This window comes from Pelodiscus sinensis, chromosome 1 (genome assembly GCF_052426305.1).
Source record: "Pelodiscus sinensis isolate ZL-2025 chromosome 1, ASM5242630v1, whole genome shotgun sequence".
Classification (NCBI taxonomy): Eukaryota; Metazoa; Chordata; order Testudines; family Trionychidae; genus Pelodiscus; species Pelodiscus sinensis.
In genome coordinates this window covers 201,554,621-201,578,185 of record NC_143052.1, presented here as the reverse complement: position 1 = coordinate 201,578,185, position 23,565 = coordinate 201,554,621, and the positions used below count along the sequence as shown (strand labels likewise).

Here is a 23,565-nt window from a genome sequence, read left to right as displayed (position 1 = left end):
ATAATACATTGGCCATCGTATACTCAATGATTTTTTTTAAACCTCACCCTTTTAGTTATATGATCACATTTGATTTCTTATCTGTGCACAGTTCCCAAGATTTTTCTGAATTGTTAGCAGGCTAAGTCTATCTATCAGAGGACTTAATGGCTCTACTGTGGTTCTTTGTGCAGGGAACCTTTCGGTGAGGAAGTGAATTGAAGGGGAAAAGATTATTCACAGTGCTTTTTTGATTTATTGGGAAAAAAAGGTGCCGGTACTCCAGGGGAAAGAAAAGTTGTTGAGAAAAAAAAAAAAAAAAAGGCAGTGGGGCCGCCTTTGCCCTTTTAAGAGATGCGGCCACTTTAAGAAACGTGGCTGTCGGACATTTTCATTACAGAGGCGCCGGTATGCTCCTTTCTTTCCAGGTAAGCTCTGACTGGAGGTGCTGGCACTGTGTACCGGGCAGTACCATCACAAAAGAGCACTGGTTAGTCATATGTAAAGTGACTACAGGTTTACTGTAGGGATGTAAAATCCCATTTAATTAGTTAACCAGTTAAACAGTAAGGAAACCAGTTAACCGATTAAACGGGGGTGACCGGGATGGGAGGGTAGAGGGGGAGGTCAGGCTGAAGCGCCCATCCGTCTCCTTCCTTCCCTCTCCACCGTAGACAAAGATTGCTCTGCCACGCTGGAGTGCCCTTGCCACACTGGGCTGGGCATTCCACAGGTGGGGACTGAAGCATCTCTCCGCCTGTGGGAGACCTCACCCACTTGTTAACCATAACTGATAAGCCTCTCCCGTTAAGAGTGAGGCTTACCGGTTAACTGGTTAACCGTTAACATTCCTAGTTTACTGCTATTTTGGAGAAATAATATACATTATGCAGATGGGCCGTTATATGGGGGTATGTTGGGAATCTGATATTGTGTATTCTAAAACATACCAAAACACCCAGAATCAATGAGGCACTCAGATTATCACCTGACATAAATAAGTACACATTTCTGATTCATTTTTGCACACTTTGCTATGTCATTTTTAACAACAGTTCCCTGAATATAGAAATCTTTTTTACTGGAAAAACAAAAATAATTTATTAACCCCCCTCTGGAATTAACAAATAGAAGGTACCAGCTAGTCTCTACTTCCTTAAGATACATATGTGCTGCTGCCACTGAACTTCACAGAGGTGATGTATGCACATCCAAAAGCACTAACTGATCCTACACATACACACAATTTTCTTCATGATTCTTAACAAAAACACAGCAGACTACATCTGAAAACAATACTAATATACTCAGGCAGGAAAGCTGAAAACCATGTGATTCATAGCTCAAGTAGTGTAGGTATTCCAAGAATTGCTCTAGTCTATATAATATGGTTCAGTGGACATAAGCCTGGATTTGGAAATCAAAGATGAGGCAAGGTTCTAACCCCAATTTGCCAATATCCTGTGGCATGACCTTGAGCAAGTCACTTAACATCTCTGCCTCAGTTTCCCCTCTCACTCTTTGTTTAGGTTGAAAACTCTTCAGAGCAGAGACTGTATGCGTGTGTTTGCAGCAGTTAGGGTGTCTACATCACTGTAACATATATAGCAATATCTGAAAACTATTGTTTTTCAAACATCAACCGAATTAGGAGATTGAGAAATACTATGATATGAGTATATAGACATAGCCTCCTCAAAATAATTAATTTTGAAAAGTTTTGACTGGTTTGTTTTCAGTATTTGATACACTCTTTAAATTGTTTTGATTTCTCTCTCTCTCCAAGACAATCTCCCAAAAGATTAATGGTCCATCCATTGATCACTTACGGTCTGTTCCTCTCTCAGATCTCTTTAAAACTGTGTGCCTACTTTCTATTAACTTTATTTAAATATGGTTTTCCTCATTTCCATCCATTGAAAGTAACGTGGCATAGAGAAAGATCGTATTTCAAGTTCCTCTCACGAATAGCATATACGCAAGTCAGTGTCCTATCCTAAAAAACTGATTAAATATATACATACAGGAATCATTTTACTGCTCAAGGCACTGTCTACAGCTGTGTTCTCCCCTGGTTAATGCACAACTAGAAAGCGCTCAGATACTATGGTGATGAGAATAGTACAACAAACTATACAGACTAGATCAGCGGTTTGCAACCTGTGGGTCAGGATCCCAAAGTGGATCGCAAGGGCTGGTTTAGACTTCCTGGAGCCTAACCCCACACCTCACTGCCTGGGGTCAAAAATGAACCATGAGGGCTTCAGTCCTGACAGCGGCACTCATGTTACAGGCCCCCTGCCTGCAGGCCTGGCCTTTGGACAAAGTGATTTCCTGCAGCTCTGCGCCTTTAAGGCCCCACGTTGCAATTGACAAAAAAAATTGGGGTATTAGCTGCCAATTAGATTTCTTGAACTGCACAGATCTTGAGTTGTTCTAACAGTTGTTTTAGCATTGCTTATTGATTAAACTGTTTAGCTCCAAGCATCTTCAATATATAAAAAAGGCTTGCCGAGACTATTTCTTACTATTTTGCACTTTACGAAGTTTGTGATTTGGCACAGATATGAAAACCTAATTATTTCAGTTACGTGGATGTTTTATTTTGACACACCCTGATCCTATGTACTGTAAAACTTCCAATAAAAGACATGTCTCAAATAAACGCTGGATCTCTAATACAAGCCAGGGGTCTTGGGCGATTTGTACTAATCGATGCTAGATCTCTGATACGAGCCAGGTCTCTATAGAGGCTGGGATGTCAGCAACATGTCATTTCACCAGCTTACTGAAACATGGAGTTGACGCAATCATCTTCAATCATATTGAAAATGGTCTCAAGTCGCAGAAAATCGTACAATAACCTACAAAACGAAAACATTTACCTTCAAGCCTTTTACTGTTAGATGCCAGGAGTACTGACCAGATGTTTTAATAAACACCGGGTCTGTCTAATAGACGCCGGGTCTTGAATACAAGCCGGGGGTCTCGAATGGTTTGTGCTAACAGACACTGGGGGCTTCTATTACAAATTTTACGCTTGTTTATAATGACATCATAGTGAACAGTCAAAGCATGGCAGATAACACTGAAATAGACACCAGTTGAAATTTTTCTTAAAATCTAGAGGTGTTGTAGAATATATCCAGTGAGCAACCTGTGCTGCCCGGGATGGATTCTGTAACTCCTCAACTGGGTTTGACTTAAACTAGAGCATCCACCAGCTGGGCCCTGTTGTCAGCATGCTGACTTGGGCATCACCAACTCTTCGGCCTGCCTGGGGCTGAATCCCTTGGGCTTTGGTCCCAGGGTCCCACTCAGGGTGTTATGGCTCAGACTTTGTCCTCCCCCCTTCAAAGTGGTAGCGATTAGGTGGGCTCATGCTTTAGCTCCCTTCTCCTTGGGTTTGTGTAATAATTTTTGTTGTCAGAAGGGGGCTGCGATGCAATGAAGTTTAAGAACCTCTGGAACAGTTAAAACTTTAATCGTGCTGCTGAATCCTCCTTTAAAGCCTAAGACTGTCTAAGAAAAAAAAATATCAGAAGAGGGAATTTCCACAGGAAGAGACTACAAAGAACAGAAGCCTCCGAGGAACGGTTCCATTTATTATTTTCCCTCTCTTCATCTCTGGAAAGAAGATTTAGCCAAATACTAAAAAACGCTCTGGCACTTTTAATGTTCATGAAGAGCACAACAGTCTCCTGTAATGCAGACTTCATCAGAAAGTCTTTGCCATCATAAAACTGCACAGCACTGAATTTAACCATCTCCAAAAGACAAAGGGCTGTGTTACCCTGTTGGGATTTGATACTGTTACAAGGAATCCAGCTACAGTACTCTGAAACTGATGCTGTAATAATTTTGGTGATTAGCAAAGTGATAGGAAAATACAGAGTATAGATAATACTATGGGATCATCACAAACAAGGCTAAAATAATCTGACCCTGAGTGGTTTTTACTGACCACCAGTAGAGCCATCAACAGTTATTCGAAAGCTTCATTTCACAATGTCTTCACTCAAGTATCTGGTGTGTGGTGTCTAGAATACTGTCAGAATCAACACCCGATATAAGTAGATTAAGCAACTGTTTGGGGCCCCCAGCAGCTAATGGGGCCCCCATTCTCATTTTTGGTATGTATTGGGGGGGGGGGGTATTCCTGCTTAGGGCCCCCAAAGGGCAAACACCACCTCTCAATACTGTATACTCTTGAATTCAGAATACAGGGCACAGAAACACAGCGTTGCTAATAAGCTGGCAAACTGTACTGTCTCACTCCAAGAGCAGTAGCCAAAACAAACTATTTTCCATGTTTAGGTAACAAATTATTATTGGAATAACAGAAGCTCTGCCTGGATCTAACATAGGGTGCTTTTCTTTATCAGCAGAAATGGTCAACTACCAAATTCATGGACTGCAACTGTTAATTATGCTATACAGTACATCTATCTATTTTAATATAGCACAGACTTTGATTAGATTTCTTAACTCATCATTTAAAAGCCTATTCTTGTCTACTCAAAGGCTTTCCATATTTAGCAGCTAACAATTCCAGATTAAAATAATTTTGGGGGGTAATCACTTATTTAAAATTACAGTAGATTTTATAAAGATGGGAAAAAAGATTTGAGAAGAAAAACATTTTCATTATATTAAAAGATAAGGCCGATTGAATGAGTAATCTCTTAACTATACAGTAGGCTTATCGATGCAGTTGCTGCTGATTTTCACTGCCTGTCTTTGCCACTACAACTAGAAGGAAAAGGATTTTCAAATGCAGTGAAAGCTGAAACAAGCATGCTATTGTGCAGTCAACTCTAAGATCATGGGCAAAGACTTGGATTTTTGAAGTCTGGGTAAACTGAGACTGGACACAGAGCAGCAGTGATATGTTCAGGCTCTTAAAAAGAAAGCCAAACACTGAATATTAGCATTCTCATGCAGATCGGTTAAAGAATGGCATTAACATGACCTGCAGCATAATGTATTCAATTGTTCTCCCAAAAAAAGAATCAGAGTTTGGCAGCAGCAATGCTCATGGAAATGGCAGGGCAGATAGTTCTGTTGTCTTCACTGAATTAGCAATCGATGTTTCCAATACCTTAGTGTTTATTCCAGAAACAATACAAATTTGTGTTCCAGCATCTCTGTGTTGGAAGGAAATAAACTGAAACATTCCAACAAAAATAGGCAAACTCCAGCTAATTATAATACACACCTAATTTTACTGCCCCTGAATATCAGGACTATTGTTCAAACAGAGAATGCTTCTGGATCAAAAAACAATTTGTATTGCCAATGAGCATATGTTCTACAGCCGTAGATTCCTAGATTGCATTATGAATCACACTTACCTGATTACTGCTTCTATCTTCTGTGGTCCCAAACAAATACATCCTTAGCTGAATTGACAAATATCCCTTAGTTTTGAATAGCTTTGTTTTTGTGCATTAATTTCAGATCGGCATTATGTGGTTGCTGTAGGTCAGTTTCTGTTGCTCTTAGTTACACTGTTGCCATCTTGACATACATTAATTTGGCAAGATGGTGTTGTTTTAAAGTAGTGGACATCACTACATACTCTGGTTTCCTTTTGCCTTGGGAATGAACCCAAATTTCAGTTTCCTGCTTAAAACTTGATAAAATACATGTGATACTTTGAGAATGACAGCACTAGAGAAGGCAAAAATACTATTTTTTAGGACTATGATGGATATAACACATATTTATGGCCCAGTTGTTACGCTCCATAAGATTATTTTATTTCTAAAATTATTTTAGTTAATTATCGTTTAAACAATTAACAAAAACAAATAAAAGCAACCTGCTGTAATCACTAAGAAGCAAAACCACACCACCATGCAAACTTTTTGTCCTTGCCGTCATCCTTCCCTTCCCACTTCTCTCCTTGCTCTTGTTTCAACTAACGGTTGGAATCTGCAACCAGAATCTGCTAATATAGAGAGGCCCCCTGTAGCAATATGGCATCTACGCTGCCACATGTTGATATAAATTAAGACCATAATCCTGTAAGCTCTTTTCATCAGGATTTTCATCTTCATTTCTTCCGTAAAGCGACTTGCATAATAATAATTCCCCTAATTTTTTATTGCTAAAATATCTTCAACCAAAGCCAAAAGTTGAAAACAAATGCTTACACATGATCATTTTTCTGTTCCAACTGCTATAAGGGGGGGAAAGTATTCCTATACAGCAGTCCAATTAGCTTGTACTATACCCATTGTTCTTTGAAAATGTAAACTAAGACTAATGCTATTTGTGCCCAGTCACAGATGGAATATGGGGAAGGAAAGCAGTCTTCAGTAACTCTCTATCAAGTACTGAGATCCTTAAAGAACATTGGGAAGGCTGAGAAATACTATATTTGCCCTTCTCTCCCATCAACAAATACCATGGATGTGTCATGCTCCTTACATGAGATTCTATAGGAAGCTTCCACTAACTTTAAAGGAAAAAAGGTGTGATGAGTCAAGGTACCATACCACTAGGTCCCACATCCGTAGAGCAAGAAATCCAAAGCAGTAGGTAGGTATGCTGGTTTTATCCCTGCCCCCAATTAAAGAGTTTTATAGCCAGGACTTTGGAAGGCTGATGCTCTGATACATAAATGTGTTTTGGGGTACCACCATGAACACTATTTCTTTAAGGAGTTTTAAAACAAAAAAATGCACGTTTTTAAAACCATCTGACCCAGAAGTCTGTCACAGAGATTTTATCTAACTTTTTTTATTCCCACTTTTGTCAGCATGAGCAATTTTAAAAAAAGGTATACAGATCTCTTACCAGTTCCCATATAGCAAGTAAGTAACAAACACTATTTCAAGAGTGCTCTTCTGATAATTTTTATAATGCTGGTACCAACGCAAGGGAGTTGAAAGAACAAGACAGTCTTTGTTCATTTCAGTGCCATTAGAAACACAAAATAAATCCACATTTGCCAAATAAAATAGCACACATTTGTCAAACAGTAACAGGGTGCCACAAGGAATGGAAAATCAATAAATATTAAAAAGCCATTGAAAAGCAGATGACACTGAGTTTGAGTTTCTGTAAAAACACATGTAGATCACTTAACATTTTACTAGCACAAACTAACAGATCCCATATGCTCCCTCTCCCCCGCTCCCCAGGACCGTATTTCCTTCAGAAAGGGCTGACTTCAATGGAAATACAGAAAACCTTTCCAGGTTAGCAACTGCCTCTCAGTGCCTAATTTGTGTAGGACTAAGTCCTGGAAAGACGAGTGACTTCCATGTCAATACAGGAGGGGGCCTGCCAGGCCAACCACAAGAAGTGGCCAGCACGCCCCTACAGTCTCCTGCAGTGCTGATGTAGCTAGACGTTTGCATGAGTGTGTGCGAGAGATTTTCACAGCTAGTCCCACGTCAACAGAGCAGCGTTTGAATGAACGCGAGCCCAAGCAAGGATCCGCTCCTAGGTCGGGCTGTGCGCTGGGGAATCAAGACCCGTATCTCGCTCCCGTCCCACTGGGGAGGGGGGCAGCTAATACCTGGCAAGGGGGAGCGAGGACTCCGCCCGGAGAGCCAGCCAGGCGCCCCCAGGCTGGGCCAGGACTCGAGAGGCTAGAAAGCAACGGGGCACGAGGAGGAGCCCGCTGCTGCTGTGCCTGCGGAGCACCTTCCCCCTTGCTTCCCTTCCCTCCCCTCTGCAGCAGCAGCGTCTCCCAAGCAGAGGGCAAGGAGCCCAGGCTCCCTTGGCCGGAGCCCGCCCTGCCCCAGCAGAGGCGCCTGCGGCGGCAGCAGAGTCAGGCGCCCCGCTCCCCTACCTTGGTAGGCGAGGCTCAGGCACACGCCCCAGGTCAGCAGCAGCAAGGCAACGCGGAGCGAGCGGCTGCCCATGTTGCGCGGCGGCGCGTTGTCCCTGCCGGAGGCTGAGAGACTAGGGGGCAGGCGGGGGAGCGGGACAGAGACATTCTCCGAGCGGGCTCAGGGGCTCAGCGGCAAACTCCTCCTCCCGCCGCCGCCGCCGCCGCGCAGACACGCGCGCCAGCTCCCCCGGCCCGCGCCCCCCTGTGGCCCGGGACGCCGAGCCAAGCTGCAGGCTGCGCAGGGCGCCTGTGGCCCAGCTGCATCTCGCCCGCCGAGTCTCACTCCCGGCCCGTGCACGTGAAAGCGGGTTTGGGTTCGCTCCCTGGCGATGGCGCCTTTTACAGGAGTTTCTGCAGGAGCCAGGGGCCCTGCTCAAGGGCTCCCCCCCTCCCCCCGCCCCAGAAAGGATCCAAGTGCGAGTCAAGCCCCACACCCCGCCCTGGGTGGGCAGACAGCTGGGGATGCGGGGCTCTCTCTTTTTCACCTCCCCACTAAGAGGCTGTTGTTGCGGCCCTTTTTTGCCACCCCCCTCGCTCCGTCCAGCAGAATCACCAGTGAAAGGATCCCACCTTTTATGCCCTGGGACCCCCACCTCCCCACTGACCTCTCAATCCCCAGACTCTGGAAAGAGGAGCTGTGACCCTCAAATTGTTGGACAGCAAACTTTGAAATGAGGGACTTTCTTCCCCCCCCCATAGTGAACACACTATTTTTAAAATATTGTGTACACGCGTGCAAATAGCCTGGAACATGTTACGGTGAAACTCAGTTCTCACTACTGAAGGCCATGTTATGTGGAAAGCCATTATTTACAAGCAATAGTACATTTGCTCTGATCACAATATTAGAAACTAGCCAATTAGCCCGTCATAAGATGGGATTTTCAGGTCTTCTTTCCTGAGCTCTTGCTCTCTCTCTCTCCCCCCCCCCTCTACTGCCTTCCTCCCTCTCTCTCAGCTCTGCTCTGCCTCCTGCCTCTCTCTCTCTCTGTCTCTTTCTTTCTCTTCTCCCCCTCCTGCCTCTCATTCTCCCTTTCTCTTCTCCTCCTCCTCTGCCTCTCTCTCCCCTCGGTCTCTCCCCGTCCCCCCCGCTGTGGCCCTTGGCTGAGTGCTGCCTGCTCAGCCAGGCTGCCCAGAGGAAGGGGGGGCGGGACGGTGACATACATGGCCAGGGGGTGGGGCCGTGTACATCACCACCCCCCCTTCCTCCTCCCGCCGTGGCGCTGAGTGGTGCGCCCCTCAGCCAGGCCGCTGCGGCGGGGGGAGTGGGCGGTGATGTAGAGAGCCCTGCCCCCTGGCCATGTACATCGCTGCCCCGCCCCCATCCCCTTCCTCCGTGGCGGCTCGGCTGAGTGTTGTGCGCTCAGCCGGGCCACCGTGGGGGAGGAGAGGCAGGGCAGTGACGTACACGGCCAGGGGGCGGGGCTGTCTACGTCACCACCACCCCCTCCCGCGGCGGCCTGGCTGAGGGGAGAACCCCCACCCCTCCACCAGGTCTGCTTCCCGCCCCTCCTCCCGTTGAGCCCCACAGCACCCCCCAGCTCTGCTTCCCACCCCCTCTTCCTGCCTGCCAGCCCCACGGCCCCCCGGATACCCTCCGCCAGCACTGCTTCCCTCCCCCCTTCCTCCGAGCCCCCCCATCCTCAGTGGGGGTGGCCGAACCGCCAAGGAGGGAGGGGAAGGGGGGCGGGGCGCTGACGTACACGGCCAGGGGCATGGCAGTGTACGTCAGCGTTACAGACTCAGAGACAATGGGCTACTATATATATGATGGAAAGGGGGGGGAAGGGGAAGCTTGAGAGCCTGAGGCCATCAAGTTCAGCCCCTCTGTGCTGGAACAGCAGGGCCATAGTTACCTTATTCCCTCCCCATTCTATGACCTCTGGGTCAGAGCTCCTCAGAACATCCTCTCCTCTGTCAGAGACATTCTCCCCCAAATTGAACCCTGCCCAAGCTATCCATGCTTATCATGGTCTCCTGCCAACATTCTTCACTACATGCTGCCTTAGAGGGTAGTGGAGTAGAGGTAGCATGATGTATACCGGGCAAGGTGGAGGCATCTGCCACAGGATATGGTTGTATCCTGATGCTAAAGTGGGGACTTTCCAAAGGCAATGGCAGACCAAAGGACAACTTTACAAATCAGGGCCATATGTGGGATGTCCATGTTCTGATCTATATTACGGACCCTTGAGAGGGATACCATCTGGCACTGACTCAGCAATTTGTAAGCCAGGACCACTATCCTCTTTAGTGTGGTAACAGCGAGAGAAAACTTGCTACAAGATCTCCTTTTACCTTCATTAGTGTGGCTGTCAGTCCAGATTCCTTTTCAGGAGCTATCTGAGGGAAAGGAAATACACTGCTCTGGCAATAGTGGGACCAGAGAAAATAGCAAAAGAGTACCAGCTCAGAACTTCTCTTACAACAGCCGTGAGACAAGAGGGATGGCACTTGTTGCCAATTTAGGCCTGGAAAATAAAGTCTACTCCCCATAGCTCCCATTGAAATGTTCTGCACTTGAGCTGTTTTGGTTGCTCAACAGTTTCTAGTAATGTCAATTTCAAGTGCTGGAATATCATAAATCAAGGGTTTTTTTTGAGGGGGGAGGGGTATTTGTCCCTGGGTTTTGAGCAATGAGGTTGCTCTTGGGTCACATTTTCAGGCTTTCCTCCATAAGCACAAGGGCCAGAAACTTTACAAAACTTTTGTTTTGTTTGTTTAATGAAAGCAGAGTCTCATGGAATCAATCACTGGTCCAAAAGACTTTAAGTAAAATATCAAAGTTGCCAAAGCTCATGATAAAAGTCATGGGAATTGGCAACACTGTGGACTGGCAGTAGCTTTAGAATAAGAACTCACCTCACCCCACCCTAGAAAGGAAGCAGCTAATATGGGTAAAATAATGTTGAAGGGACAGGAAAAGGGAGTGGTCCAGCTGGCATATTGCCCTCAAAGACAGGACTGGCTAAGAGAGTAAAAGGAAAGATTTCAGTCAAAACCTGGGAGCCCAGCTATAGACAAGAGTAAGATTTGGAATAGGCTTCAGCAAAACAGGTGAGGGTGCCAAACTGAGGAATTTTTTTTGTTTTTTTTAAAGGTGTTAGTTTGCTCATTGAGGATAGTCACCTTGCTCTGCCCATAGATTCCTGGTTCATTTTTTCCATGTCAGAGTTGTGGCTTCTCTGGTGGATAGGGGATCCATATGCCTTTCACTAGGACCTAACTCACAGTCCTGGGATCTAAGGGCACATCTACACAGAAGGGCTAACGCTGAAATAAGAGATGCTACTTGAGCTACATCAGTTGCATAGCATATGTCAAAATAGCTTATTTCAGCTTTTGGCTCTGTCTGCACAGCAGGAAGTCCAAGAAAGAGCACTCTTCCTCCAACTTCCCTTACTCCTTGTAAAATGAGAGTTATAGGAGTCTGGGTAAAATGTCCTCTAGCTTGACATTATTTCCACATTATGTTGAAATGACTGCTTGTAGTGTAGATGTGGACTATATTATTTTGTAATAACACTGCTGTGTAGACATACCGTAAGGCTGTATCTACATTGGCAGCTGCTTTTGCGCAAAAACATGCTGCCTGTCTACACTGGTGGGTCGTTCTTGCACAAGAACACTGAGATTCTATTGTGTGAAATCAGTGCTTCTTGCACAAGAACTATGATGTTCCCGCTCAGGAATAAGCCCTCTTGCGCAACTGTTCTTGTGCAAGAGGCCAGCGTAGACAGGCAACATGAATTTCTTGCGGAAGAAAGCCCGATGGTTAAAATGGCCATCAGAGCTTTCTTGTGCAAGAGAGCGTCTACACTGGCACGGATGGACTTGCGCAAAAGCACATCTCTTGCACAAAGGCACATGCCAGTGTAGATGCTCTCTTGCGCAAATACTTTAACGCAAGAACTCTTGCGTTAAAAGAGTATTTGCGCAAGATCATGCCAATTTAGACGTAGCCTAAGAGAGTTAGGGATAGAAGACTAGGTGCAGGCAGGACACACAACTCATCATTTGCCAAGCCTGGGGGGGCAGGGCAGTCTTACAGCTGGAGCGCCATCTGGATCTCATTTAGTGCTTTTTTGGCTACTCTGCTATACATGAATGGTGCAGAAAAGCCAGCAAGGAAGCACTTTAGCTGAAGCTCCAGGGAGGTCTAACACCTGGGTAAAAACTTGTCAGGGAGTGGAAGAGTTGGGTGGAAGATCACTGCTCATCACTGCCCCAATATGAAAGCTCCCTTAGAAAGATATGAAAGCTACAGCTGTAAAAACCAGCAGTCAGCAAAACTAGAAGTAAGCAGAAGCAAAATTCGTATCTGCTTCTGGTTGCTGCAAAGAGAGGAGAGCAGCCCAGTCATTAAGAATTGTGGGAGATGCTGAGCTGCAGAATGCAGTTGCAACCTTCTCTGCAAAGGAGGGAGGGGTACAGTCAGGGTCATCATTTGCTATGGGGCAAGGGAAACAGTTGCTCGTCTCCCAGACCTTGTTTTGCTTCCTCCAATCTCAGATTTTCATAAGTATTTATGCGCCAGTTACTCACACATACACAAAACTCTCAAGTCTTTGCAAACTGTATTATAATCACATATAATGTTCTAGATGCTGACACAGCTTTGCCCCTCTCTATCTAGGGTTGCCAGGTGTCCGGTATTCACCCGGACAGTCCGGTATTTTCGCCTCCTGTCTGGTAAAAAAATTCAGAGAATACCGGACACCCGAGATGGCTGTTATTTTCTGAATTTTTCCCTGGCCAAGAGACGAAAATGCCGGGCACCTGGCAACCCTGCAAACACTCAGCACCAGGCCTCCCTCTGAGTCCCCCTCAGCTCCCAACACCCATGCTTACCTGGTTCCCCAAGCCTGCTGGCACAAAATGGCTGCGAGCCAAAAGACCTAGGGGAAGCAATGCTTAATAAGCCCTTGGAGTCCTTTTTTTTTTTTTTTTTTTTTGGCTCAACAACTTTGGTCTCCCCCCCTCCCTTTTTTTTCTCTCTTCAAAAGAATTTTTTCCCAGTTTTTCTTTGGGAGGAGGGGGCTCAGTATTTTTGTTTCAACCATCTGGCAACCCTATCTCTATCATCCCTGAATTTTTCTGAAATGAGACCCCTGGCCCCAGAACAACTGAAAGCATAGGTGTTGATTTAGCACATCTCTTGTGCAGCCTCTTCTATTAATTAACACTGCGTGCCCACTCAGTACGAAATACAAACAGAATGGCAGTGGCAAATCTGCCCATTCTCCCTTCAATCCCTCAGATGCTACAAGAGGCCAGGCTGACACAGGCAGTTGTAATTTACATATTGGATTGAGTGATTCTGTGTACATGCCTGTTTTGGAGGCATGTATCCATATCCAGCTGTAATTTGAGACTAAACCTCATAGCTATTGCAAAACACATATCTTGCTCTATGCCTCTGTTATGGCACTATCTCTAAAATAATCAAGGCAAAGATTTCAAATGCAAGTCTTAAGTCACCTGCTAAGAAAAGAAGCAGGAAACTCTTTGTCATATTAGAAATTGCAAATGACATTCCATAATTATTAATGTTACAGTTATTGTGCATGGTGTCAAGTATCAGAGGGGTAGCCATGTTAATCTGGATCTGCAAAAGCGACAAGGAGTCCTGTGGCACCTTATAGACTAACAGATGTATTGAAGCATAAGCTTTCATGGGCAAAGATCCACGTTGTCAGATGCATGCCTCGGACTGATTTTGAGGCTTCCCTATAGTGTGGACATGCTATTTCAAAATCATTATTTTGGGAGTTACTCTTTCAAAATAGTTTCCTAGTGTGGATATGTCCTTAAGAGACTATCCGAAATATACAGAATCATGAGCTTTACTCATGAAAGCTCATGATTCTATACATTTTGGTTAGTCTCTAAGGGCATGTCTACACTAGGAAATTATTTATTTTTAAATAACTCCTGAAATAACTATTTTGAAATAGCTTGCCCACACTAGCTGGTTATTTCTAAATCTGTACTCCCTGCTTTCCAGGGGGCGGGAAGGGAAGCTTATTTCAAAATAGTTAATTAAGGAGTTATTTCAAATGTAGTTATTTTGAAATAATTTCCTAGTGTAGACATGCCCTTAATGTGAGCATGCTAACTCGACTTAGAGCCCTAGGAAGCACTGGGGAATAATTACTGTGAATGACTCTGGGGAGTAGTTATTTCAAAATAGCAGCAGTGGAGCATCTGAATTCCTAGTGGAAAGCAGGAATTATTTCAAAATAACCAGCTCCTTATTTCAAAATAATGGTCTTGGCAGTGTGGACACTCCACTCCTTATTTTGAAATAAGGGCAGGTATTTTGAAATAACGCTCTAGTGTAGACGAGGGCTACAGTGCCACAGGCCTATTTGTTGTTTTTAATACATATGTATGTAATTGGCTTTTGGAAGCCTAGGCTATGATGCTGATGGTAGTCATGGTGGGAGAGTGATAAATTTGGTGTCTACCCTTGCAAACACTTCTGTTTTAATAAGCCTATTCACATGAGTAAATTTTCAAAGAAGGTGCTCAGATGTTTAAAATTACTCACTGGTGCAAGGGTTTATGGGGTCAGGCCATAGATTGCAGCAGAAATAGGACTATTCAGGAAATATTTGTTTAAAAATATAAAACAGCTAACATTCTTAGATAAAACACTTAGGAGCTGCCTTTTTTTTTTTTTTTTTTTTTTACTTTTAATTAACAATTTGTTACAGGAAGCATAGCTAGAGAGACCAACAGTTCAGATTGTCCAACACTTTCCATTATAAGATGCTGCTTTCAGTTGCTTATGGCTCTGTCAAATGTAAAGCATCTGAGCTGATGTTTTCCCTGAAGATGTCTGCCTCAAGCTGATTTTTTTTAGATAAAGTTTCTGAGACTTGTACAAGGATATCAGAAGGAAAGACTGGAACTGGGATGAGAGACTGAGGGATATCTGGGATGAGAAGCTGAGTGGAGAGACATTGGACTGGTTGGAGGACATACAGGTAGAAGTATTCAGACTTCAGGGCGCGGGGAAGAGGGGACAGGGACAGAAGACTCTATACCCTTTCAAAAACACTCCCCTCCAGAGCCTGGAATGGACCCCAGGATTCCTTTGTTGTCTGCAAATATCGGTGAACCCCTATGGCAAAGTGTGTGCACATCCTCCTCTAAAGCTGGTTCACACAAAGAATGACAACCTAAATTACTACCCTGTACTACTATCAATTATTCCATTAGATCAAGTGGCATAGGGCTATTCAGTAGATGATGAACCATGCAGGTCTCAATACGATACCATACAACAGAATGTGTTTTTTCAGTTTCAACCTTAATTCGTTCCCCTTGTGTTCCTGCATTATGATACAGTCCTTAATTACATGATTATGCAGTATTTTTCCATAGGCCTCCAGCTTCTTCAGTAAATGCCTTGGAACAATTCTCTATACTGTATCTGCAGAACAGAACTTACTCATTTTGTATTTTTCTGTCAGTGCCATTCTAGTTTTAAAGTTCAGCAGCAAGGGAAGCAGCAGTCAGCTGTCCTTCCTAAGCTACAACCAGACAGAAACCACAAGAGGCCAGCCCATCACCAGGTTTTTATCTCAATCACTGGATAAAACTGTCAGAATAATATGGAACTAAAGACATTTAATAATTCTTCTTTAGACTGCAAGTTGCTAGTGCCACTTAAGAGTGTCGTTTCTCCATTTGCAAAAACCACCTTAGGAGAGATCCTAACAATTTTTCTTAAAATGGGACATATGCGACTGACACAGTAGGTCATCAAATATTTATACCTTCTTCTGCTAAAAAGGTGAAGGAACAAGCTATTGCTTCCAAGTGTGAGAGTATTATTCTTGTACTTTGTATCACAGGATGGTTTTAAATTTTAGTACCACTGCCATTTTATACTGAAAGTTTGCAGCATGGTGATTAATCTGAAAAACATTGTCACATTAAGAGTGTTGAAAGGGGCTCATAGAAGAGCTGCCAAATGACAGCTTTTACATTTCACAGGAAAATATCCTTGGATGTAGCATGTAAAATTTTAGGAAGAATAATTTGCTTTGTGGGATTGAAAAAATGAGGCTTAATGGGAAGCTAGTCCATCATTTAAAATGAGGGAGAGAGAGAGCGAGAGATGCATCCCTCCATAAATGAATTTCATTGGTTATATCTATGAAAGGTCTAACTGTAAGTATATATTATAGGGATTTAAAAGATTATAAGCCTTTGCGTTCAATACATTTATGATAAAACTTTCCAAAACAATTACTTTGGAAGAAATGGATAAGCTAATATCGGCAAACTGATTGGAAATATATTGTCTATTAAAATGTAACCTTAAAATCTGTCATTAGTTTAAAGATATTTGCTAACTTGTTAACTTGATACTTACAGCAAGGTTGTGTTCATGAGATTCCACAGCTAGAAAAGTAAGGGTGTTATAAGTCAATATTAAACTGCAATTACTCAGTCACTTGAGGAAGAAGCATATTAGCAACACAATGGCTTTTTTCTAGGGCTATTAAATCTCCTTTTCATAAGCATTAGAAACTGAAATAGAAGTTTCTTTCTCTATTATAAAACAAAATGATTCAATTGGATATGCTATTGGCAATAACAACAAATATCTTGAGAAAGAAAGTCTGGTAATATTTGTTCAATTTGGGACAACTGAAGTAACACAGAGGTGTTTTTAAAAGAAATAGAACATGTCAAATTCCATGCCTTTTTTGTAAGTGTGTTTCTAATAACTACACTAAACAGGCAGCCTAAAGTTCCTTTGGACATCATTTGTTAAAATCAAATTGTGACTAGCTAAACCATTTCAAAGTCATACTCATGCTTAAATTCCACCTGAACTCACATTTATGTTGCCCACAGCCTTAGGAGCAGATAGACTCATTTACACATGGTAAACATGCCAAAATGTGATCTGATTTATCTCAACTCCATTGACTTCTCCTGGGTAGCTACAAATAAGGAATGGACACAAAATAAACCATCCAGGGGGGAAAGTAATAAAACTACCTACCACGCAGTGAGCATAGCACTATGCCCTTTGAACATATGAAAAATATCAGAAGTGTGCGACTCAGCACCAACAAAGTCAATGGGAGTTTTGCTATTATATCACCAACATTATTTTGTGGGCTGTATTGTCTCCTGAGCCTAGAAAGGGTTTTTGAACACCTGCAAAGTGATGGTAGCTAAAGGACCAGATCCTGTGCCTTTGGACATCAGTGCTAATTTAGGGTGTATCTACACTGCAGGGCTTAATTTAAAATAAATTACGTAAATTGAGCTACATCAATTGCATATCTTATTTCGAAATAGCTTATTTAGAAATAGGGAGCGTCTACACAGCACTTATTGCAAAATAGAGCACTCTTCCTCTGACTTCCCTTACAATGAGAGTTACAGGAGTCGGAGTAAGAAGTCCTCCAGCTTGACAGTATTTTGACACTATTTCGAAATAACTGTCTGCTGTGTAGATGCGGACTGAGTTATTTTGTAATAGTGTTAGTTACTTTGAAAGTGTTACACTATAGACGTACTCTTTTTATCTCTCTATAAGCTCAATCTTTTAAAAAGGCATTATAAAAAGCCTTAGCTATGCCATCTTAAAGCAAAGAACTATGGATAGTAACACTCATGCATTTTCTCAAAAAGATAGAAAGCTGTAAAAGATATATTTAAAGCTGCAGGACTATTGAGCAACTTCAACTGCTGGTCAGGGGCCAGAGAGAGGAAAAGAGTCGACTTTAAACACAGAGGAACCATAGCTTCTTTGCGGAGCACTCAAAAGTCTACTTCATGGTAATTTTGATGGTGAGATTTCTTTTTTACATGAAGTTTAAAGAGTCATCCCATTGGTATGAGCCAGGACTATGTAATCCAAGAAGAGTGATTTATGCTGAAATACTTAGCTTTGAAAATAAGGGTTTTTTTTTTTTTTTTAAAGCAATGCTCCAACACATTTCTATGATGGAACCTTCAGCTATCATTTAGCTGACAAAATACCTTTCAGTGAAAAGTATCTTTTAAACATGCAGGAAACTATACATATGTGGTACTGTATTATAAAAGCTGAAAAAATCATTTATTTTTAGTCAATGCGCACTACCTTTTAGAGACTTTTCTTTCATGTTATCAAGCATCCCCTTTTCACGTAGCTCAACTTGGAAGGACAAAAGGGAATAGATAAATATGCTGTATAAATTGGATCACTATAGAACATTTTTCTCAGTGTGTTTTGTTGCGTCAATAACTTTAACAAACTCTTCCCTCCTAAAGTAGTATAATATTTAAGGGTGCATCTACACAGCACCCTTACCTCTAAATAAGCTATGCTATTTGCACTACGCAAATTGCATAGCTTATTTCAAGGTTATTTTGAAATTGTGTGTGGTCTGCACAGTGCCAAATTTTAAAATGAAGAACTATTTCGACAAATCCTTAACCCTCATGAAACAAGGGTACAGAGATGCTGGAAAAATGCACGTTATTTAGAAATATATTTTGAAATAATGGGTTAATTTAAAGATGCAGAATAGCTATTTAGGGATACCAGAGGTATCCCAAAATAGCTCCGCTGTATAGATGTAGCCTAAGAGAATTACTGTTCACTAACTGAACTCACATTTAAATAAATGAATAGTCTTTAGGGTACCTTCCTTTGAGATTAATTCCAGCCTCCTTTAAACATGTAAAACTAATTTCAACTCGCAGAAGGAAACCATTTTATTTTAAATCATTCCACTTCCAAGATTTTTTCCATGTCAGAGCAGGATCCAAACAGAACAGAAGTCAAATGTGCACTGAGGAAATGAGGAAAACCATGTAGATTTCTACAAAGAAAATAACTTATTTAATGTTCATCTGTACAACTCAAAGCTGCCACATGGAAAAATAGCATAACAAAATGACAGGATTTTAATTAACTCTGGAAAAGGATGTCACAGAATGTAGGCTTTAAATATGATGCAGTCCAGAGGAGGCGCCTTTAAAGTATCATGGTATTTGTCATACTTATAGGGATGAAGCATTCAGTTGGACCAAATTCTGGGGCAAGAAGAACCCTAGTCACATGCAACAGGGCTATATAAAGCCTATGCAGCCCTGAAATTAGGTAAAAAAACTAAATCAGAGGTGAAGCTGGGCGAAAGGCAAATTCAGAAGTGTGCAGATGTCAGAAAAAATAAATAATTTTTTCCTGGTTTGTTTTTTAAAGATCAGCACGTCTTATGAAATATTTTGAAAAGGATTCAATTTGGCTACAATTCTTGTTTTACATTATATGTTGTACTTCACATGTTTATCTTTTGATAGCTAGGGACTTCCAAATACAAAAAACACAATTCTGGAACAGATAAATCACAGCACGGGATGTGTTTTTTACATTTATTAATAATTACAGTCTTATTTTCTTATTTATTTGCAACTGAATTTTAAGGACTTTAAGTCTTTTTATGAATCTGGTAATTAGACCTGTGTGTTAAATGCAAGAAATGTGAACAACAAAGAGAAATGACGAATTCTGAAAGACAAAAAAAAATTTGCATCCCACTGATCTATCTGGAAATTGGATGAAGCATTCACTTCCTCCTTCTGCATAATCTCTACCTAAGGGAGGGCCAAATCCCTTCTCCTCCCATAGAACAAAGCTACTGAAGCCAATGAAAGTACTTGCCTGAGAAAAACAAGAGGGAGTTAGCTCATAGTGATCTGTTTGCAACATCAGTATTTTCCAAATAATTCAGATGTCCCATACAGAGGATCATAACTGCAAGTGTTAAGCAGGCAACAGCAACACATGAATAGTTAATTATAAAAATGTTTTTCTGCAAATGTCCTACATAAAATTAAAAGAAAAAATGCAGAAAATTGTGATTTAATACTACTGAATGCCTTCCAAAATTTTCCCACAAGAAATCAGCTGCTGTATAAGCATGAATATCTTAATAGCTTTGTCTTGTATGATCAATGTGTTTACTTTATATTCAGAAAAGTTTTGCTTACTTCAAGATGTCCACCATATGTAAACATAATTAAGGGTCTCTGATGCTGTAGTCTGTCTTGCTAAAAAACATACAAAAAAACTCCACCTCTACTACAGTAGAATAAAGATTTGGGTGCTTAAGGAATGCAGGATTAGGCCCCCAATGAAATGGTAAAATGGTAATATTGGCAATTGATTTTATTTTTATCTGCCGTGGCCTTGATTCTACATGGATGCAAATCCCCTCAACAACTTGTTGGGATATGTAAAAAATTAATAGAGGTCTGAAATTGCTCTACATTAGTAATTCAGGGGTCAGCCACAGCATTACCTTTTAAACATGCTTTTTCCTTTTATTTTTTTGTAGTTTGGGAAGAGTCCTGTCAAAACCAGTATTTTCCTTTCTGATGTATAAACATGTTCTTTCTCTTTGTTGTTGTAGCCTAAGAAACCAGATAAGTATAGAATTGCTTTATTTTGTTGTTTTTGCTTGTCCTCATTGGCTCTGTATAACACATCTTCAGGGTCAAATTCCTTGTAATCTCTGTAACCTGTTGATTTAGAAAGTTTGTAGTACAGAAGCAGGTGTTGATTTAATTAGAAATTATATAAATAGTAATTAGGGGTGGGTATAATTGTATTCATTATTTGCTTATGAATATTCATTTTATGGGAGTTAACATTACTAAATAAGATTTTAGGAAAAGCAGTGATAGACATGTGAATTAACATACTAAAATAGATAAAAGAGTATGACTAATGCCAGTTTGTTGCCATTCGGACGTTGTGTTGAATGTCCAAGATAAACATGCGTGGACAGTAAAGCAGTTCTGTTTACCCCATCTGCTCCTGGGTCACCTGTTTCTTCTCTAACATAAAATCAGTGAGAGTTATGTCAGTGAGAGTTAACAAGAGCTGAAGGCACTCAGTATATCTAAAAAATGAGTAGTTTTTCTGTGAAGCCCTGATTTGACCAGATACATAAAGCACATACACATTACTTTCAGTTAGGCACCTCATTGACTTCATTGGAACTATACATAGGCATAAAGCTAGGCACATGCTGAAAGTACCTTACTGAATCAGGGCCCATATTTTTAAATACTTTATTGCTATCTTTCTATTTCAAAATTGAGCAAGACAGAGGATTTCTAAATGGCTCAATAAACGTCTTAATTTCTAAATAATGTTCTTAGCTATTTTTCCAAACAAAATAATGCATTACAGTACCTATTTACAGCTCTGCATCATATCAGAGAGGTACCATGTAAATTCAAGAATAGGATAAAATTATTTAGCAAACATTAAAATTCCTGAATCCAACTTTTCACATACAAAAATATATTTTTATTTCAACATTAAGGCCACAACACACTTCAGTAAAATTCTGATAAGCTTATCAGTTTCAATTACTAAAATTATCAATAGAAATAAATACCAAAACCAAGGCAAACAACATAATCATTTTTTAAAAAAATCTGTCATCTGTAACAATAAGAAGTCATAATTGTTTTCAAGTAAAAATTGCAACGTGCTTGCAGTCTGTCAAATATATATTCTGACAGCATCACAGTATTATACAAGTAGAGGGCTTTCTGCCCTGGGTTGCTGGAGTTTCCTTAGGATTCTCTGTAGTGTGATTCTGGTTTTCATCTTTCCTGTTGTCAGCAGGTAAATCTGCTTCCTTTCCTTTTTCCTTTTCACCGTGGAGTGGCTTTTCAGATTTCCCTTCATTGCTGTTATGTACATTTTTCTGACTTGTCAACGACTTTTGCTTAAACAGAGAAAACTAAAATAAAAGGTAACAAATTACCACCCTAATCAATTAAGTCATTTTCAAAGATGTACAAAAAAGCCTGCATACAAGTTTAGACTGCACACACAGTCTAAAATGAACTTAGGCTACACAGTTATGTTTGATAAAATAAACAATAACAAATTCACCTTTCCAAAACATAATGTAAACACAAATGTTACCACGATCTTTTAAAAATGTTAAATGGATAACATTCCTTTGAAGTATTTGTAACCCAAATGTTGCTGTATTGCAAAAGTGTATAAAAACTAGAAAGTTAAAATGAGCATACACTGATAAATAACACAACTCAGTTTATAAATACCAAACTCAGAAAATAGCAAGAAGCAAACATAATAAATGAAATATATATTAAATTTGCAATAATTTTTCAGTTTTAAGAATTATGGCTGTTAATTAATTGCAATTAACAAAAACAATTAATTGTGATACAAATTATTTATTAATCACAGTTTTAATCACACTGTTAAAAAATAGAATATCAACTGAAATGTATTCAATTTTTGGATGTTTTTTCTATGTTAGTGTACACTGCTCACTTTATATTACTTCTAGCAGATGTATCCAGAATTGTTCAGGTCTTTAACTAAAGTTTGTGTGTTTATTTGTTTTTTGGGGGGGAAGGGGGGGGAATAAATGCAAAATGTACATGCTTTATTTCAATGATTCTATTTTTTTTTAAATGAAGGAAAATGAAGGCTGAAGTGAGGGTTCAGGTATAAGGAGAGGCTTAGGGCAGAGCTGCCCCCCACCCCCAGCCTGTTTGGGGAGCTCCAGAAGTCGAGGCCTTATCTATTAGGCCACTGGAAGACCCGCCCCAGCACCTTACCTTCAGCAGCTGCTTTATCCTGCATACCTTCAGCCTGGCACCAACTCTAGTCCCGGCCTGCAGCCTGTTTGAGCGGGCAGCCCCAGGCCTGCAGCTGTCCCTCCCCCCCCCCCCCCCAGCTGCTCGGGTGGGGGGGGGGGGGGCAGGGAGCCTTACTTGAGGCAGTGTCCACACTGTCCTGAAGCCTGGTTCGGAGGGAGGGAGCGCTCTGCAGGCTGACCCCGCCCTCCAATAGCCCCTCCACAGCTTGCATGCTGTTTGGGAGGGACAAGACTTTGTGGGCTGCTTCCTCCTTTAGGCCCTTCCTGCAGCCTGCAGATTTGTCTGGGGGGCAGGTTCCCCCTTCCAGCTGCCTCCCTCCAGAAGCCCTCTGTGGCTTGCATGCAGTCTTGGCTGGTGGGTGAAGCTCTGGGAGCTGCCTCTGGCCTCCAGCAGCCCTCACCCCCCGTGTCCTGCAGGCTGTCTGGGCAGGGGCTAGGCTCTGGGGGCTTCCCCCTCCTCCAGTGGGTCCCTCCCCCCAACCTGTTGGCTCTCCTCAGGGGAGGGAGGGTAGGCCCCATGTTTGGGGAAGGGTGGCTCCTTATCCAGTCTGAAGGCAGGCAAGATGGCAGAGATCCAGCCCTCCTCTCTTTATGCTACAGCTGCCCCCAGTGACTACACTGAGTAGTCTCTCTTCTTTGTGCCCTTCCCTTTCACATTAGTCCATACTCTGTCCGTTCCCTTTCCATGTAATGGAAAACAGTCCTATTCCTGGCACTTCCCGTTTTCCAGGCACAACCAAACCTTGACCTTGGTTTAAGTTAGGGTAAGAGGAAGCTGCATACTAAATTTGGTGGTCCTAGCTCTTACAGTTTAGGAGGAGTTCTTGAACAAATGGACAAACAGATGCGCAGAAAGATGGATGCACTCTAATATATATATCTGCCTTACAGATGGTCCATGGCTCGAACTCAGCTTTTAGACATTCATATGTCCCTTCATGCTCTGGCCACCATACCAGAGGATATGTTTCTCTGCAGATGATGCATGTTGCCCCTTGGAGAAGAGCTGTATGTCTCCTGCTCTCTTTTACCCACATTCTGCCATATATTTCATGT

At 41.9% G+C, this 23,565-nt stretch overlaps 2 protein-coding genes across 7 annotated transcripts in view; both read right to left on the bottom strand.

Moving 5' to 3' along the window:
• The window catches only part of SRPX (sushi repeat containing protein X-linked), a 74,276-nt gene extending 66,288 nt beyond the window's left edge, over nucleotides 1-7,988 (bottom strand). For both annotated transcript variants that reach the window (XM_006133935.5, XM_006133936.5), the window contains exon 1: nucleotides 7,787-7,988. In XM_006133935.5, the coding sequence (XP_006133997.3) occupies nucleotides 7,787-7,859 (73 nt within the window). In that variant the 5' untranslated portion in view covers nucleotides 7,860-7,988. The remainder of the gene's footprint in view (nucleotides 1-7,786) is intronic.
• A 10,559-nt stretch (nucleotides 7,989-18,547) lies between these two features.
• RPGR (retinitis pigmentosa GTPase regulator) overlaps nucleotides 18,548-23,565 on the bottom strand; it is an 84,868-nt gene continuing 79,850 nt past the window's right edge. For 2 of the 5 annotated variants that reach the window (XM_075913244.2, XM_075913245.2), the window contains one exon: nucleotides 18,548-21,612. In XM_075913244.2, coding sequence (XP_075769359.2) covers nucleotides 21,391-21,612 — 222 coding nt within the window. In that variant the 3' untranslated portion in view covers nucleotides 18,548-21,390. The remainder of the gene's footprint in view (nucleotides 21,613-23,565) is intronic. The other 3 variants (XR_012898416.2, XR_012898417.2, XM_075913246.2) reach the window with 2 other exon arrangements.